This window comes from Rhinoderma darwinii, chromosome 10 (genome assembly GCF_050947455.1).
Source record: "Rhinoderma darwinii isolate aRhiDar2 chromosome 10, aRhiDar2.hap1, whole genome shotgun sequence".
NCBI lineage: Eukaryota > Metazoa > Chordata > Amphibia > Anura > Rhinodermatidae > Rhinoderma > Rhinoderma darwinii.
The window spans coordinates 19,973,642-19,990,861 of record NC_134696.1 but is presented as its reverse complement, the minus strand read 5'-3'; the positions used below and the strand labels follow the sequence as shown (position 1 = coordinate 19,990,861).

The window sequence follows — 17,220 nt, the reverse complement described above, 5'->3', positions numbered from 1 at the left end:
CTACTATAATACTGCCCCCTATATACAAGAATATAACTACTATAATACTCCTCCCTATATACAAGAATATAACTACTATAATACTGCCCCTATGTACAAGAATATAACTTATATAATACTGCTCCTATGTACAAGAATATAACTACTATAATACTGCCTCCTATATACAAGAATATAACTACTATAATACTGCCTCCTATATACAAGAATATAACTACTATAATACTGCCCCCTATGTACAAGAATATAACTACTATAATACTGCCCCTATATACAGAATATAACTACTATAATACTGCCTCCTATATACAAGAATATTACTACTATAATACTGCCTCCTATATACAAGAATATAACGACTATAATACTGCCCCCTATATACAAGAATATAACTACTATAATACTGCCCGCTATATACAAGAATATAACTGCTATAATACTGCCCCTATGTACAAGAATATAATTTATATAATACTGCTCCTATATACAAGAATATAACTACTATAATACTGCCCCCTATATACAAGAATATAACTACTATAATACTGCTCCTATATACAAGAATATAACTACTATAATACTCCTCCCTATATACAAGAATATAACTACTATAATACTGCCCCTATGTACAAGAATATAACTTCTATAATACTGCTCCTATATACAAGAATATAACTACTATAATACTGCCCCCTATATACAAGAATATAACTACTATAATACTGCTCCTATATACAAGAATATAACTACTATAATACTACCCCCTATGTACAAGAATATAACTACTATAATACTGCCCCCTATATACAAGAATATAACTACTATAATACTGCTCCTATATACAAGAATATAACTACTATAAATACTGCTCCTATATACAAGAATATAACTACTATAATACTACCCCCTATGTACAAGAATATAACTACTATAATACTGCCCCCTATATACAAGAATATAACTACTATAATACTGCCCCCTATATACAAGAATATAACTACTATAATACTGCTCCTATATACAAGAATATAACTACTATAATACTGCCCCTATGTACAAGAATATAACTTATATAATACTGCTCCTATATACAAGAATATAACTACTATAATACTGCCTCCTATATACAAGAATATAACTACTATAATACTGCCCCCTATATACAAGAATATAACTACTATAATACTGCTCCTATATACAAGAATATAACTACTATAATACTGCCCTCTATATACAAGAATATAACTACTATAATACTCCTCCCTATATACAAGAATATAACTACTATAATACTGCCCCTATGTACAAGAATGTAACTTATATAATACTGCTCCTATATACAAGAATATAACTACTATAATACTGCCTCCTATATACAAGAATATAACTACTATAATACTGCCCCCTATGTACAAGAATATAACTACTGTAATACTGCCCCCTATGTACAAGAATATAACTACTATAATACTGCCTCCTATATACAAGAATATAACTACTATAATACTGCCCCTATATACAAGAATATAACTACTATAATACTGCTCCTATATACAAGAATATAACTACTATAATACTGCCCCCTATATACAAGAATATAACTACTATAATACTGCCCCCTATTTACAAGAATATAACTACTATAATACTGCTCCCTATACACAAGAATATAACTACTATAATACTGCCCCTATATACAAGAATATAACTACTATAATACTGCCCCCTATATACAAGAATATAACTTATATAATACTGCCTCCTAAGGACAATTATCTGCATCTGAAAAGGGTGGAAAATGTTCATATCTGATAAAACCTGTAAAATCCTATTTGATGAATACATAATTCAGGGATAACCTACTTTACAGTAGTAGTTATTTTTCCCGTATACATCTTTTATGATTTGTTTTGTTGCGTATTGGTATATTGTTGGGTGCATTTAGCTCACTAATGATTGTGATCGAGTTCTCCATTACAATACTGCCATCTAGTGTTAACTAACGTCTTCGCAATCAGCTCCAACTTGTTGATATCATGTCTGGGGACAAGTAGTTTAAATACAGGGGGAAGGACATATCATATGTGAAATATATGCAGTTGTGTAAGGGCCCATTTCACAGATTCCTACTGTCCATTAGATTGCATGTAGGGACATTTCCTAGTTCACAATTACTGGTGGACTGTTGGAGACATAAGAAGGGTGCTGTATGCTAAGCTATTGAAGATCAAGGGGCCCATATAGTGTTCAAGCACAGGGGCCCTCTGCTGTCTGTCCCTATTCCAATAAGTGGAGAGTCACATTTTATACATTACACAAAGGTCTGAATTATAGATTAACTTTAGATGCCAACATAGGTGTGACATTAAATGGGTTGTATGAGATTAGAAAAATAGAGCAGCTCTCTTTAAGAGACAGCGCCACTCTTGTCCATGGGTTGTATTTTATATTGCAGCTCAGTCCCATTCAAGTGAACGCAATTGAGCTGCAATACCATACACAGCCCAAGGACAAGAGTGGCGCAGTTTCCTATTTAGAGCAGCCAAGTTGTCTTAAGGCCCTTTTACACCGGCCGACAGTCGGCCGCTGCAGCGAGTGCCGATCAACCAGACATCGTTGATCGGCGCGGCTTTGCTCCTGTCACATTGAGCTATAGATGGGGACGAGCGGTCATTAGTCCCATCGCTCGTCCCCATACATTATTATTATGACGGCAGCGCGTCTCCCTGTTTACACACCAGGATGTGCTGCCGACAACGATAATCTTTTACTTTTTTAAACTGATACGACCAGCAGATTATCGAGCGTTTGTTCGTTCATCTGCTGATCTCTGCTGCCCTGTTTACACAGGGCAATTATTATCGGCAACGAGCGTTCTATGAATGCTTGTCTGCCTGATAATCGTCCTGTATAATACCCCCTTTACTCTTATACAACCCAATAATAAAGCTGCCTATATTCATCAGATGAAAGACAGATCCCTCATATATGATCATATGTATTAACGATCAGCCTCTTTTTGAATTATTTGGCTATTGAAATGTGCTTATACACAACTGGCTGAAATAATCATTAATAATCACCCAACAAACCTATAATAAACCCCTATAATTCAATCCAGAAATGCTATATTTAATTTCTGTGGAGCTTCCTGCAAATTCTGTTCTTATTTCGATGTATAAACAGTAAACTGTAAGCTCCCCCTAGTGGTGACTGCAGGAAGCCAGAATTTAATCATTTAAAGGGCCAACAGACTCCCAAGCAGTCAGAGGTAGTGAGATGTCTTTTAGAGGTTCGAGAGAAGTTCCAAGCTGATATCATATCACATCATGACATGGATCGTATATTGTAATACACTTACATATCTAAGGTGACTTCAAGGACAGAATATTAGGCAACAGTTTATAATTCCAGAATTGCTCCACTAACCATTTATACTATTATTATAGACATTGACTCAACATAATGTGTCAGCCTTGGTTCTGGTGGCACCAGGATCATTTGTGTCATTCTATTGCTGGACATAAGTTAATAAATGACCCTGGTGCATTTATATTTCGTCTGCAGCAAACAAGTAACGTCCACCGCAGATCAGCTAAGTGCATAACATTGTAAGATTAAGAGGAAAAAGGAATTCCAGCCTCGCTCCAGATACAAGCAGTTGAGAGGGCATGGATACTTTTATGGCAGGAATCTTTTCCCCATGTCAGGAATTAATTTCACAGATCATCAAGGCGTTTTATAGTTAAAGAGGCTCTGTCACCAGATTTTGCACCCCTATCTGCTATTGCAGCAGATCGGCGCTGCAATGTAGATTACAGTAACATTTTTATTTTTAACAAACAAGCATTTTTGGTCAAGTTATGACCATTTTTGTATTTATGCAAATGAGGCTTGCAAAAGTCCAAGTGGGTGTGTTTAAAAGTAAAAGTCCAACTGGGCGTGCATTATGTGCGTACATCGGGGCGTGTTTACTACTTTTACTAGCTGGGCTTTCTGATGAGAAGTAACATCCACTTCTCTTCACAACGCCCAGCTTCTGGCAGTGCAGATCTGTGACGTCACTCACAGGTCCTGCATCGTGTCGGCACCAGAGGCTACAGATGATTCTGCAGCAGCATCGGCGTTTGCAGGTAAGTCGATGTAGCGACTTACCTGCAAACGCTGATGCTGCTGCAGAATCAACTGTAGCCTCTGGTGCCGGTGTGGCCGTCACGATGCAGGACCTGTGAGTGACGTCACAGGTCTGCACTGCCAGAAGCTGGGCGTACTGAAGAGAAGTGGATGATACTTCTCTTCAGAAAGCCCAGCTAGTAAAAGTAGTAAACACGCCCCGATGTACGCACATAATACACGCCCACTTGTACTTTTACTTTTCAACACGCCCAGTTGTACTTTTGCAAGCCTCATTTGCAGAAATACGAAAATGGTCATAACTTGGCCAAAAATGCTTGTTTTTAAAAAATAAAAACGTTACTGTAATCTACATTGCAGCGCCGATCTGCTGCAATAGCAGATAGGGGTTGCAAAATCTGGTGACAGAGCCTCTTTAATGACAAAGTAATCACAGGAACGCATGGACTGACATACAAGATCCCCCGCAAGCCTTGTAAACCCACCAGACTCATTGCCGCCTTATGTTAACCCCCTCAGGCCTGGATCGTTTCTATGTTATGAAACTCCATACTTGTGATAATTACCTATACCTGCCAATACTACAATGTCAAATAAAATGTAATTGTGCTGTCAGGGTCTTTCCGCAATCTACATAAAAAGCTGAGTAACTTTTTATATACATGACATTTCTTCTCTTGTACAGCCAGTGTTATACTCCAGAGCTGCACTCACTATTCTGCTGGTAGCGTCACTGTGTACAGACATTACATTACTTATCCTGTACTAATCCTGAGTTACATCCTGTATTATACTCCAGAGCTGCACTCACTATTCTGCTGGTGGAGTCACTGTGTACATACATTACTTATCCTGTACTGATCCTGAGTTACATCCTGTATTATACTCCAGAGCTGCACTTACTATTCTGCTGGTGGAGTCACTGTATACATACATTACATTACTTATCCTGTACTGATCCTGAGTTACATCCTGTATTATACTCCAGAGCTGCACTCACTATTCTGCTGGTGGAGTCACTGTATACATACATTACATTACTTATCCTGTACTGATCCTGAGTTACATCCTGTATTATCCACTTCTCTTCAGAACGCCCAGCTTCTGGCAGTGCAGACACAGCCGTGTTCTCGAGAGATCACGCTGTGACGTCACTCACTTCCTGCCCCAGGTCCTGCATCGTGTCGGACGAGCGAGGACACATCGGCACCAGAGGCTACATTTGATTCTGCAGCAGCATCGGCGTTTGCAGGTAAGTCGACGTAGCTACTTACCTGCAAACGCCGATGCTGCTGCAGAATCAACTGTAGCCTCTGGTGCCGATGTGTCCGACACGATGCAGGACCTGGGGCAGGAAGTGAGTGACGTCACAGCGTGATCTCTCGAGAACACGGCTGTGTCTGCACTGCCAGAAGCTGGGCGTTGTGAAGAGAAGTGGATGATACTTCTATACACAACGCCCAGCTAGTAAAAGTAGTAAAAACGCCCCGATGTACGCACATAATACACGCCCACTTGGACTTTTACTTTAAACACGCCCACTTGGACTTTAGAAAGCCTCATTTACATAAATATAAAAATGGTCATAACTTGGCCAAAAATGCTCGTTTTAAAAAAACAAAAACGTTACTGTAATCTACATTGCAGCGCCGATCTGCTGCAATAGGAGATAGGGGTTGCAAAATCTGGTGACAGAGCCTCTTTAATTACCCTCCACCTGGGTGGAGGGAAGACCCTATGTTAACTCCTTAACATTTTTATTCACCCCACAGGCAACGTTTCCATCCGACTTATGGGATCTTTCTCAAGCACTTTCTCAAGCTATATATATATATATATATATATATATATATATATATATATATATAACATTTTGTAGCGTTATACCGAGAGTTTACTTGGAAATATTTGTGTAACCTTTTCAGTTTAGTTTGTGGAATTTAGTCCAACAGAGCATGAAGTGAAAATGAGCTTCAATTAAACAAACTCCCGTCTCTGTCGCTCAGAGCGGAGTTTATGTCAGGATACGTCAGTTCCACTCATTTAGGCAGCCTGGTGTTCTACATCATGTAGACACACAGGGCAGACAGATATTTCATGCATGCCTTATGATGTGTATGTGATGTCATAAGATTATTTAATTGCCATACTTCATTTAGCATATCTAGAGAAAAAAAAGTTAAAGCGGTTGTGATCACAGGATATCCCGCTGCTGAGATCCCCCGTGATCAGCTGTAATCTGTAAAGGAATCTGGCAGTAAGTGTTCAATATCTCTGTAGCGCCACCACTGGGGAAATAAAGCATTACACAGTTTTCATTGAAATCAATGGGCTGTCTTAGTTTTGCATGGACGTGCCGGGTCCTCCAGTGTAGGAGACCCTCTTTATAGCCGTTCTTTATCCTGCTGGCCCTAAATAGGAGACCCCTCCCCTATTAACTCAAAATTAATTCCCTACCGCTGGTTGGTCAGATCTAAAACATTACATTTATCTATCTATTGTGGAAAAGTTGTTTTGCACAGCTGTTTTCTGTGTGCGAGACCTCCTAGCCGGACCTGAGAGCTGAGCTGTCGCGAACACTGATGGGACATCTATAGTGATGTCCCTAAGAACACAACACTAGAGTTGGGATGGGACTAGATCGGTGCCTAAGGTAGAGGTTTCAGAATGTGCCTGTCAGGGATGAGCTAGACCAGCAGAGGGGCAATCGGTAACATAGGGTTATTATAAAGTTTATAATTTTTCGTTTGGAGCCAATTGTGATATATTTTGAAAATTCCTTTAAAGGGGTTCTACACTTTTGGATAATCCCTACTTGTTAAAAGGGTCCCTTGACAATCAGCAGATCACAAAGTGTCCCTTTGCTGGAACCTCTAGTGATCAGCTGTTATTTAAAGGGAATGTGTCGCTAGAAATTATTATTTATTATTTTCAGTTAAACAATTATTATTTGAGTGATTACACATTGTTTTAATTTTTTCACAAGTCAGGAAATATTATAAATTAGATTCTAATTTATAACATTTCCATGTGCTTGCCACTAGAGGGAGCAGTTCCCAAAATTGCAGCTTGGCCACTGTGGTAAAGCAACCTCATTGCTTTATGCTGCAAATTTGGGGTGGATACACTCGCTCTAGTGTCCTCACACAATCCCCCCTCCCTTCTTCTGGCTAGTGCCAGGAGAGGGAGGGGTTTGAATGTCTTCAAACCTCCTACACTGTGTGCCGCCATTTTCTGAGCGACTACACAGTGTAGGAGGATTAGGACATAATATGAACATACCCGAACATAAATTACCTGCTCTTGCCGCCGCCTCCGCTGGTCTACCAAAGTTCTTGCCGCCTACGCTCCTCTTCCTTGCGCCTTCGCTTCGTTGAACATCTGGCCGGAAGCCGCGGCCGGAAGTCGTCATCTTACTGTCCGGCAGCGGCTTCCGGTCCACATGAAAATGGTGCCGGATTTCACTCTACAAACGAGCTTCATTTTGGTCGATGCACGCTTCTGAGAATGGAACGGCTCCCATTCGCATTCTCTATGGGGTTATATGTGCCGTATAGCATCTCTGTATGTGTCGTTAATCGACATATACAGAGATGAAAAAAAAAATGGCAGCCCCATAGAGAAGTAAAAGTATGAATACAGTAAAAAGCAGAAAGTGCCAACACAAATAAATAAAAATTTGGTTTACATTAAAAGCCATATAATAATAATAAAATAAAAAAATCATGACACCTTCCCTTTAAGGAGGAATGCTGGCAGTAAGTATTCAGTTTCCCTGCAGCGCCACCACAGGGGAAATTAAGCATTACATCGTGCTCATTCAACTGTGTTGTCTGTGTAATGCAGGACAGGTCCTGCAGAGAGAGAGAGACGCTCTTTGTAACCTCTCTCGACTATGGACAAGAGATGAGGGTCCTAAACAATAGACCCCCCTCTCTTAACTCAGAATTCCCTAACAGGGTGTATGGCAGTGGGTTTTCTTAACTAGACAACACTTTTAAGACCATTTTTCTGCCCTTTTAAAATATTTTCATCTTTGGATTTGCTTTATCAATAATTACGATCCACGAGCAGCCTTAAGCAGATGTAGTGGAGGTGGTAGATTGAACACAGTTGTCACCACAGATGGTTATCTGATAAAGAATATGTGTATGAAGTCAGAAGCAAGAAACCGGAAAAATACCATTATATAACAATATCTCACATTAAAAGGAACCCTCTGGTTTTTAATCACTGTATAATGAAACGTTCTGCAACATTCTAATATACTTTGTGTTTCAATTCTTCACCATTTTTAAGATCTCTGCTTGCAGTCAGTGAATGGGGGGCATTCATGCTTACAACGAGAGCTTGAAACCCTGTAAAGACCAAGTACTTCCTACAGCTGAGAGCTTGCTACAATTGTGTTCAGTCTAGGAAGCAAGTCTGTCAACAAGCTTGTTGACTGCTTCTCATAACAACCAACAGAAGATTAAATACAGCCCATATATATATATATATATATATATATATATATATATATATATACAGGGTGGGCCATTTATATGGATACACCTAAATAAAATGGGAATGGTTGGTGATATTAACTTCCTGTTTGTGGCACATTAGTATATGGGAGGGGGGAAACTTTTCAAGCTGGGTGTTGACCATGGCGGCCATTTTGAAGTCGGACATTTTGTATCCAACTTTAGTTTTTTCAATGGGAAGAGGGTCATGTGACACATCAAACTTATCGAGAATTTCACAAGAAAAACAATGGTGTGCTTGGTTTTAACGTTACTTTATTCTTTCATGAGTTATTTACAAGTTTCTCACCACTTATAAAATGTGTTCAAAGTGCTGCCCATTGTGTTGGATTGTCAATGCAACCCTCTTCTCCCACTCTTCACACACTGATAGCAACACCGCAGAAGAAATGCTAGCACAGGCTTCCAGTATCCGTAGTTTCAGTTGCTGCACATCTCGTATCTTCACAGCATAGACAATTGCCTTCAGATGAGCCCAAAGATAAAAGTCTAAGGGGGTCAGATCGGGAGACCTAGGGGGCCATTCAACTGGCCCACGACGACCAATCCACTTTCCAGGAAACTGTTCATCTAGGAATGCTCGGACCTGACACCCATAATGACATAAATAACTCATGAAAGAATAAAGTAACATTAAAACCAAGCACACCATTGTTTTTCTTGTGAAATTCTCGATAAGTTTGATGTGTCACATGACCCTCTTCCCATTGAAAAAACTAAAGTTGGATACAAAATGTCCGACTTCAAAATGGCCGCCATGGTCAACACCCAGCTTGAAAAGTTTCCCCCCTCCCATATACTAATGTGCCACAAACAGGAAGTTAATATCACCAACCATTCCCATTTTATTTAGGTGTATACATATAAATGGCCCACCCTGTATATATACCCACATGAAGTGTAAGTAAGGAACATTCACGTTTATTCAGAAGAGAAAGTCTACAGGATGTTTAAGTAGATAATGTATATGGCGCCGTCATTTTTACGTGTGTCACTAGTTTACTCTTTATACTCACAAATATTTAGAAAAGTAAAACTCAAATTTTGTCTTAATGACTTGGAACATCCAACAACTAATTATTATCTCTACTTTATCTAATCTGCAGCGGTCTTGTATAAGTTTAGCTGCTGAGACATCTCTTATCTTGTTCTTATATCTGGACGGTAAAAATAGTTTATGAACCAGGTTTATATTATCTCCGGAGGTTGGTGCGGTGGGTAGTGTAAGGACAAAGATGGGGATGTCATTTTTAGGATCGGAACCTTGAGATGTTATTTCTCAGTAATGGAATTTGCTTTAAGAATCTTGAGAAGAGAACGCTTCTGTCAACCGCTTTTTTTCATTGCTTTATGTTAAAGGGACGGTAACCTATAAAAATGTATCTAAGTATTTTTAGGTTGGAGCTACATGGAGAACTTTTGTATTGCGTCTTTACATTTTAACTATCGAGCAACAGCGGCAGTCTACAGGAGTGAATTCAGTTTCATGCATGCGCTCGACTGCAGCTGTAGTTCAATAGTCGGGAAAGAAAGAAAGAAGGAAAGAAGGAAAGAAAGAAAGAAAGGAAAGAAAGAAAGAAAGAAAGAAAGAAAGAAAGAAAGAAAGAAAGAAAGAAAGAAAGAAAGAAAGAAAGAAAGGAAAGAAAGAAAGAGAAATCTCGATTAAGAAAGAAAGATTAAGAGAGAAAGAAAGAGAGAAAGAAAGAGAGAAAGAAAGAGAGAAAGAAAGAAAGAAAGAAAGAAAGAAAGAAAGAGAAATCTCGATTAAGAAAGAAAGATTAAGAGAGAAAGAAAGAGAGAAAGAAAGAGAGAAAGAAAGAGAGAAAGAAAGAAAGAAAGAAAGAAAGAAAGAAAGATCTGATGAACATGTAAACAAAAGGATCTGTCCCTACACACTCTGAACTGTTGGACTGTAGTGAGACACTCCATTGACAACATGAATGGTAAAGCACCAGTTGTCAATTTATTCATACATTTCCAGGAGGAATAACAGAGGAATGGCACAATGCAGAATTCTAAGCAAAGGTGCTCCAGAATTGTTACTTCATGGGGAATACAAATATTGACTAAAATAAATCTCAGGAATGCTTCCAGGTTCTCTTTAAGGGCCCATACTATCCAGTTCCCACCACGGGCAGCCCCCTCTAAGCATCCTCTCTGCCAGCTCATAAAAAAATGACTTCATGTTGCCAGATGTGGTAATACTTAAGCACTGTAGAGATAGTATTGTTAGTTAGTGTTACATAACTATACAACGCACCATACATCATCAGGGAACATCCAACATTAAAACACAATGGTCTATGTACCATTGGGTCAACCTCTGTGGCTGCCAAAGTGCCAATGAAGAGGGGGCCTCAGCCCAGGTTGATCCAATGCCCTAATTCTTACATAGCTCCATAAAAACATTATCATTTACAAGTGAGTGGGGCATGTTTCCCTTCTGTCTTACAAAGGACTGGAAAAGGAAGGGCAAACAAGTACTTGCCCCTTTAATCCTAATATGCCCAAAAGTTGGACAAGCAGTTGATGATTTCACTGTACTTTTGGCCAATGCCATCACAAACATGTACAACCATGAGCAGTCCAAGGTCGAATCCTGGCCGAAGAGGTTCAACACCATGGATGAGCACTTTAACGGACTGTCGTCCTCACAAATGACTGTGACTGATAAATGGACAAAAATAGAGAAAAACAGGGTAAATCGACCATTTTGGCCAACATTTACCTCTTGATCATGGGTATATGGACAGCTCTGGGATGGAAGATTTGTGGTGACAAGAACTAGCACTGGAAGGGAGGCCCATTTTATTTTTGGCCACATGGTCCCCCTTACTTTTTTGTATATTATATGTCATTTATACAAAAAAAAATGTGCTTGAACATACATAAAAGAATAATAATCTCATATCCCATCTCTTACCTTGACACAATCGTCTTCCATGCTGCAGATAGACATTAGCCGTGTGAGGTTTTACTGTTTTTACTATTCCAAAAACAACACAGCGTGTGATCTCCGGCGAGATAATAAGTGCTAAATCCACTAAGCTTGACAAGAATCAAGTGGATTAAGGCAAGTCCTTGTCAGTTCTGTTAAGTTTAGACGTAACATCCCTGTAATCTAGATGGTCAGCCAATTATGGACGGCATGAAAACTCATGAAACAAACAAACTTGACATTTGGGGGTTTATAAATGCAATGCAACCATTAAAAAGTCAGAGACGTGTGCATGGGGGGCTGCACGGAAGTACACAAAGCGCCGCCATATGGTCCGAACCGGCACAACGCCATATTACGAAGTTATCCTTCCCTAATAGCAGTGCTTTGAGGGGAAAGTAACTCCATAATATGACATCTAATAGAGCATGCCATGAATTCTGCATGCTTGCGTATGAAATCGGAGGTACAGTAGGAGTACAAAAAAATCTATTTGTGCCCTGCGGAGGTGTGCATGAACCCTTAGTAAAATATGAATGCAATTACATAACAAACACCACCACTCTTTAATTCAAACAGGAGACACAGGACCCTCATTTTCGTGATCGCACATGTGGATAATTGTGAAACAACCCCTTTAAGTAGATTAATGGTGTTGTTCAGGCAAGGACAACTGATGACCTATCCACAGGATAGGCCATCTGTATATGATCGGTGGAGGTCCGACACCCAGACCCTGCACCGATCAGCTGCTCCGGGAACCAGATCACCAATGCCGGAAGCAGAATAGCGGCCGAGCTGCAGTACTCTTCAAGTGAAAAAGAGCAGTTCTGCAGCACGGTCCCCATGCTGTGTACGGTGCCATCTGCTTCTGCCTCTGAATACTATATACTCTTCATAACATTGGGCGCCCGGAGGCTGCCAGAGCAACTGATCGGTGCAGGCTCTGGGTGTCGGACCTCCACCGATCATATACTGATGACCTATACTGTGGATAGGTCCTCAAAAAACCACACCCTGTCTGGACAACTCCTTTAAGTAATATTGGTGTAAATGTATTTTCAAATAGGTTTAAAATACGGGAAAAAAAAATCATAATCTGGGGTGAACCTCAGACAGACGCGATGGCTTGTCACTGTCTTCACATTTGCATTCTGTTTTCATTTGAGGCATTTCACAGCAAAACCATCTCGGTAACATACAAATTGAGCTTTGCCTATGTAAGTACTTCCTTCCATTACACAACCTGGAAAGCAGAGCTAATACACCCTGGATTTTTAGGTTTAAGTCAAGATCTGTTGGCATGGTGTAAAGCTGTGGTCACCAAACCATGACACTCTTGCAATTAGGAAATTACAATTTACAGAATCTACTGGTATTTAATAGTTTGCTAACATAAAAATATCCCAACTAGAATCTTTTTGAAACTTGACATAAATGTTAGAGCTTTACATATAAAGCACCCACCTTGGTCGCTCGCCGTTTATCTATACAATCAGAATTCTCACAGGCCAGGACGTTGTCTTCAGTTGCTGCGCGCTCATCTGAAAAACATAAAGGTGATAGTTCAGATGTTGGGAATTTATTTGACAATAGAGATTACTACTGTGTGAAATCATTACTCTGTTACATTACCTATGACATCACTACTCTGTGACATCACTATCATGTAACACCACCACTCTGTGGCATCACTACTGTGTGACACCAGCATTGTGTGACATTACTGTTGTGTAGTTACACTACTAAGCAGAATCAATACTTTGTGGCATCACTACTATGTGAGACAAATTCTGAGTGACATCACTATTCCATAATTTCACTGCTGTGTGACATCACTACTGTGTAACAGCTCTACCCTGTGACATACTGCTGTGTGAGACCACTGCTATGTGACATCACTGCTCTGTGAAATCACTCCACTGTAATATCATTGTGTAACATCACTGCTGTGTCATCACTACTGTGTGGCATCAGTACTCTGTGACATCGTAACTGTGTGACCTCACTAACGTGTGACATTACTGATGTGTGAGACCACTACTGTGTGACATCACTACTTTGCGACATCATTGTTTTAGGACATCACTACTGTGAGACCACTGCTGTGTGACATCACTACCCTCCAAAATCACTGTGTTATGAGACCAATGTATATTTCAGCAGGATTTTATAAAGCCTGTGCAACATTTTAAATTGTGCAATTTTTTTAAATGTCATTCTTTACCCATGCTTTTGCTTTTCAAGTCTTCAGATAATAGGGACCGTGATGCCCATCATATACAAAGCAGTTTTTTACCTTGTTCCATCTTTTAAAAATGCAGATCCGGCGGCCATTGCATATTATTTTATTATACACAAAGTTGTAATAAATTGAATTAACCGTGCCCTGAAAGAAGTAATGATGATACCGCACGGAGATAAACATTTACTGGAAACATGTGGAATAATAGACGGAGCATTTATTGAAACTATTAGTTTACTTGATTTCTTGTAGAAAGTCTTTTACTCTGTGGCAATGTTTTCCTGCTCAGCCGGATTCACCTGGGATTCAGTCTCTGCTGCAAATAATTATGGACCAAAAAGTTTGGCTTGTATTCTAAGAGAGCGCTGGGAGGTTTCCGTAGCTCTCATTTCTGAGGGCCTACGGGCAAGAAAGTCATAGTGGCCCCCCTCCTGCCCACCACCCCGGCTTGGCAAACATAGAGCATGTTGACCCAGATTGGAGTGGGCCCTAGGTAATAGAATTGTGGGGGGCACAACAGCCATATTATCAATCCCACTGACAGAGATCATGTAATATAGGTTTATTGCTGAAAATCAAAGTCAAGGACACATCGTCCTACAGACCTGAAGGACGAAAGGTCGGATGACAACAGATATCAGAGACCAACAGAGGTACTTTACTATAAGAGTCCCTGGAGCTTGTAAAAAGTACAATTGGAGTATATGGTGTATATACGTATACATATATATATATATATATGTATATATATATATATATATATATATATATATGGAGATTGCAACGAATATGGCTGACATTACAACTTCAGCAGGGGTTGTCACACAGATTTTAAGACTGCAGAAAGACAAGGCAGTAATAAATGCGGCAGGTATGCTGTTCAGGAGCTAAGGAAAGCTGGGTGATCTGTAGTAGTGGTCATATTGTCATTCAGCTTTCTCAGAAACAGATATGATTAAGAAACTGCTGATCCAAATTTTTAATGACCTAAGAGGACAATTCAAGGACTTATATAAAAAAAGATTTATTTGATGTGACTGGCAGTCCATAAATATGATAAATATAAGATTTTAAGGGTCTGCATACAGTCTTCTCAAATCCTCTACTGTGCTGTCCATAGTTATGCCCTAGGCACATGCCTAATTTGCCTATAAGATACGTTAAACTCAAGCCTTGCCGCTCCAAATTATACATTGGGTCACTGAGACCCCCAATGATCATCTGTAATTTGTGAGGAACCCGGCAGCGTTTTCAATTCCCCTACAGCACCACCGCAGGAAAACTGAAGCATTACACAGTTCCCATTGTATCTATTGAGCTGTCCATGTAATTCACAGATTGGCTGGGTCCTCCAGAGATGGAGACACTCTTTGTAGCCACTCTCTGCTATGGCTAATAGCTCAGAATCCTGATCAGAGGACCCCAATTGATTAACTCTGAATTTTTATAAAAGGGTATTTATAAAATGAGTTTCCTAAACCAAACAACCCCTTTCAATAAATGTATGAAAATAAACTAATAATTGAAAATATAAATTAAATAATATTAATTATTAATGATATTAAAATCTTATTCAATTTGTAACTTTTCTAGATGATTTTTCATACATATGACGCACTTAGACCTCAATTGTACCCGTCAAATTGGGGCAAGAGAAGTGCAGTTAAGAAAAAAACACAACCCAGAATGCTGTATAACATCATAAAGCATCAAAATACATGCTATGTATCCATTAAAATATAGTAACAGCAGAAACGCAAAGCCCAATGACCTGTGTGCCCCCGGCCTCATGCAGAAATTTTTGAAAAACAAAAAACTCCAAGCCATTATTTCTCCCAGTGATGTCTCGTTGTCTTCCATGTGCAGGAAGGCTTTTCTCACTCACCCATTTAATGAGAGTGCGTCTTATTAATGCTTCTGATTTCCTCTTTAGATCTGTGGTTGTCACTGCAGCTGTAAAAATTTGCGTCTGTAGATCTGGAATCCTCAGTCTGGAAGGTCACACTGGAAGAAGAAGAGAGCTCGGCTCGGAGATGCAGACTGACTAAGAAAATGTGTTTATCTCTCTCCGAGCCTGAGAAAAATGGAGCTGAGAAGCTGCCTGGCCTCACTGCGCGCTGTGATCGACATTGAAAAACTTTGCATATAAAAAAATACAAAAAGAAATGTAAAAAAAAAGAATAAAAAAAATTGAATTAAAATAAAAAAAATTATTGTAATCAATGTGACTGCATAGACAGTAACAATAGTATTAGTAGCAATAAATAGATTTTCTACTGTCCACTACGTACGGGAGCTGAGATTTATGTCCAGGGAATGAGTCATTATACATTGTGTGAAATTATTACTGCATGCTGCTCTGTCTATATAAACACATGACTGCATATAAATATCCATAAAAGATCAGACCTGATATAAAACAGAAATAGAGCACAAACTATCACAAAATGAAATTTTTGGAAATTAAAAAAATATATATTATTCAGGAACGTTTATATTTAGTGAAGATATAGGGAGAATATTATTTTTAAATTATTCTCCATACAGTGACTTGTATTATGGTGAACTTGTGCTTATAGTAGTCATTCTTAACAGGCAGAGCTGCAGTGTAAAGTATGGGGGAAGAGAGATCAGCAACCTGAGCCTTTGATAAGACAGGAGGTAGATTTCAGACTACCTGAGACTTCCATTAGGCAATGCAGCTAAGCTGGAAAAAGATCATATACAGTACTGTGCCTAAATAGCGTGCAACAAGTCAATACCAGCAGACAGTGCTCAAAGGGTCAGTTCACACAGAGTTTTTTTGGCACTGATTTTGATGCGGAAACCACCCCCCGTTGATTTCAATGGGAGACAGAGGCGTTTTTCCCCCGGGCGGCTTTCGGCCGCTTGCGGACAACACATAAGCACCATGCTCTTTCTCCGAGCTTTCTGCCTCTGACCTCCCATTGATATCAATGGGAGGCAGATAAAGCCCACGGGGACTTTCTGAGCCTTTTTTTATGACGTTTTTTGTCTGCGGTTTTTGCATTTGATTCAATGGGCACAGGCCAAAAAGAAAAAAAAAGCTTCCAAAAACGCTGGCAATTAAATCCTGCCTAAAGACATTTTGAGGCAGAATTTTTCTGCCTGTCCAAAAACTTTGTGTGAACTAGGCCTTATAATACCTACACACAATCAAATAACGGCTCCATAGAAAAAGTTATCTAATAACACTGCTGTACAATGTCTGAATATTACTACTATACAATTAATAATAATATTTAGGGTCAATTTATGTCCCAAAAAATACAGCAGCGTGGACATACGCAGGCAAAACCGCACATGATACGCAACGTGCGCATTGACCCTTAGGCCCTGCAAAATCACATTGAGGA

The 17,220-nt window shown here is 39.4% G+C and overlaps 1 protein-coding gene across 2 annotated transcripts in view; it reads right to left on the bottom strand.

The window, feature by feature from the left end:
* The window catches only part of PLEKHG5 (pleckstrin homology and RhoGEF domain containing G5), a 186,344-nt gene extending 170,412 nt beyond the window's left edge, over positions 1 to 15,932 (bottom strand). For both annotated transcript variants that reach the window (XM_075839446.1, XM_075839447.1), the window contains exons 1-2: positions 15,729 to 15,932; positions 13,066 to 13,142 (exon numbers count right to left, since the gene is read on the bottom strand). In XM_075839446.1, coding sequence (XP_075695561.1) covers positions 13,066 to 13,142; positions 15,729 to 15,732 — 81 coding nt within the window. In that variant the 5' untranslated portion in view covers positions 15,733 to 15,932. The remainder of the gene's footprint in view (positions 1 to 13,065; positions 13,143 to 15,728) is intronic.
* Positions 15,933 to 17,220: the final 1,288 nt, after the last annotated feature.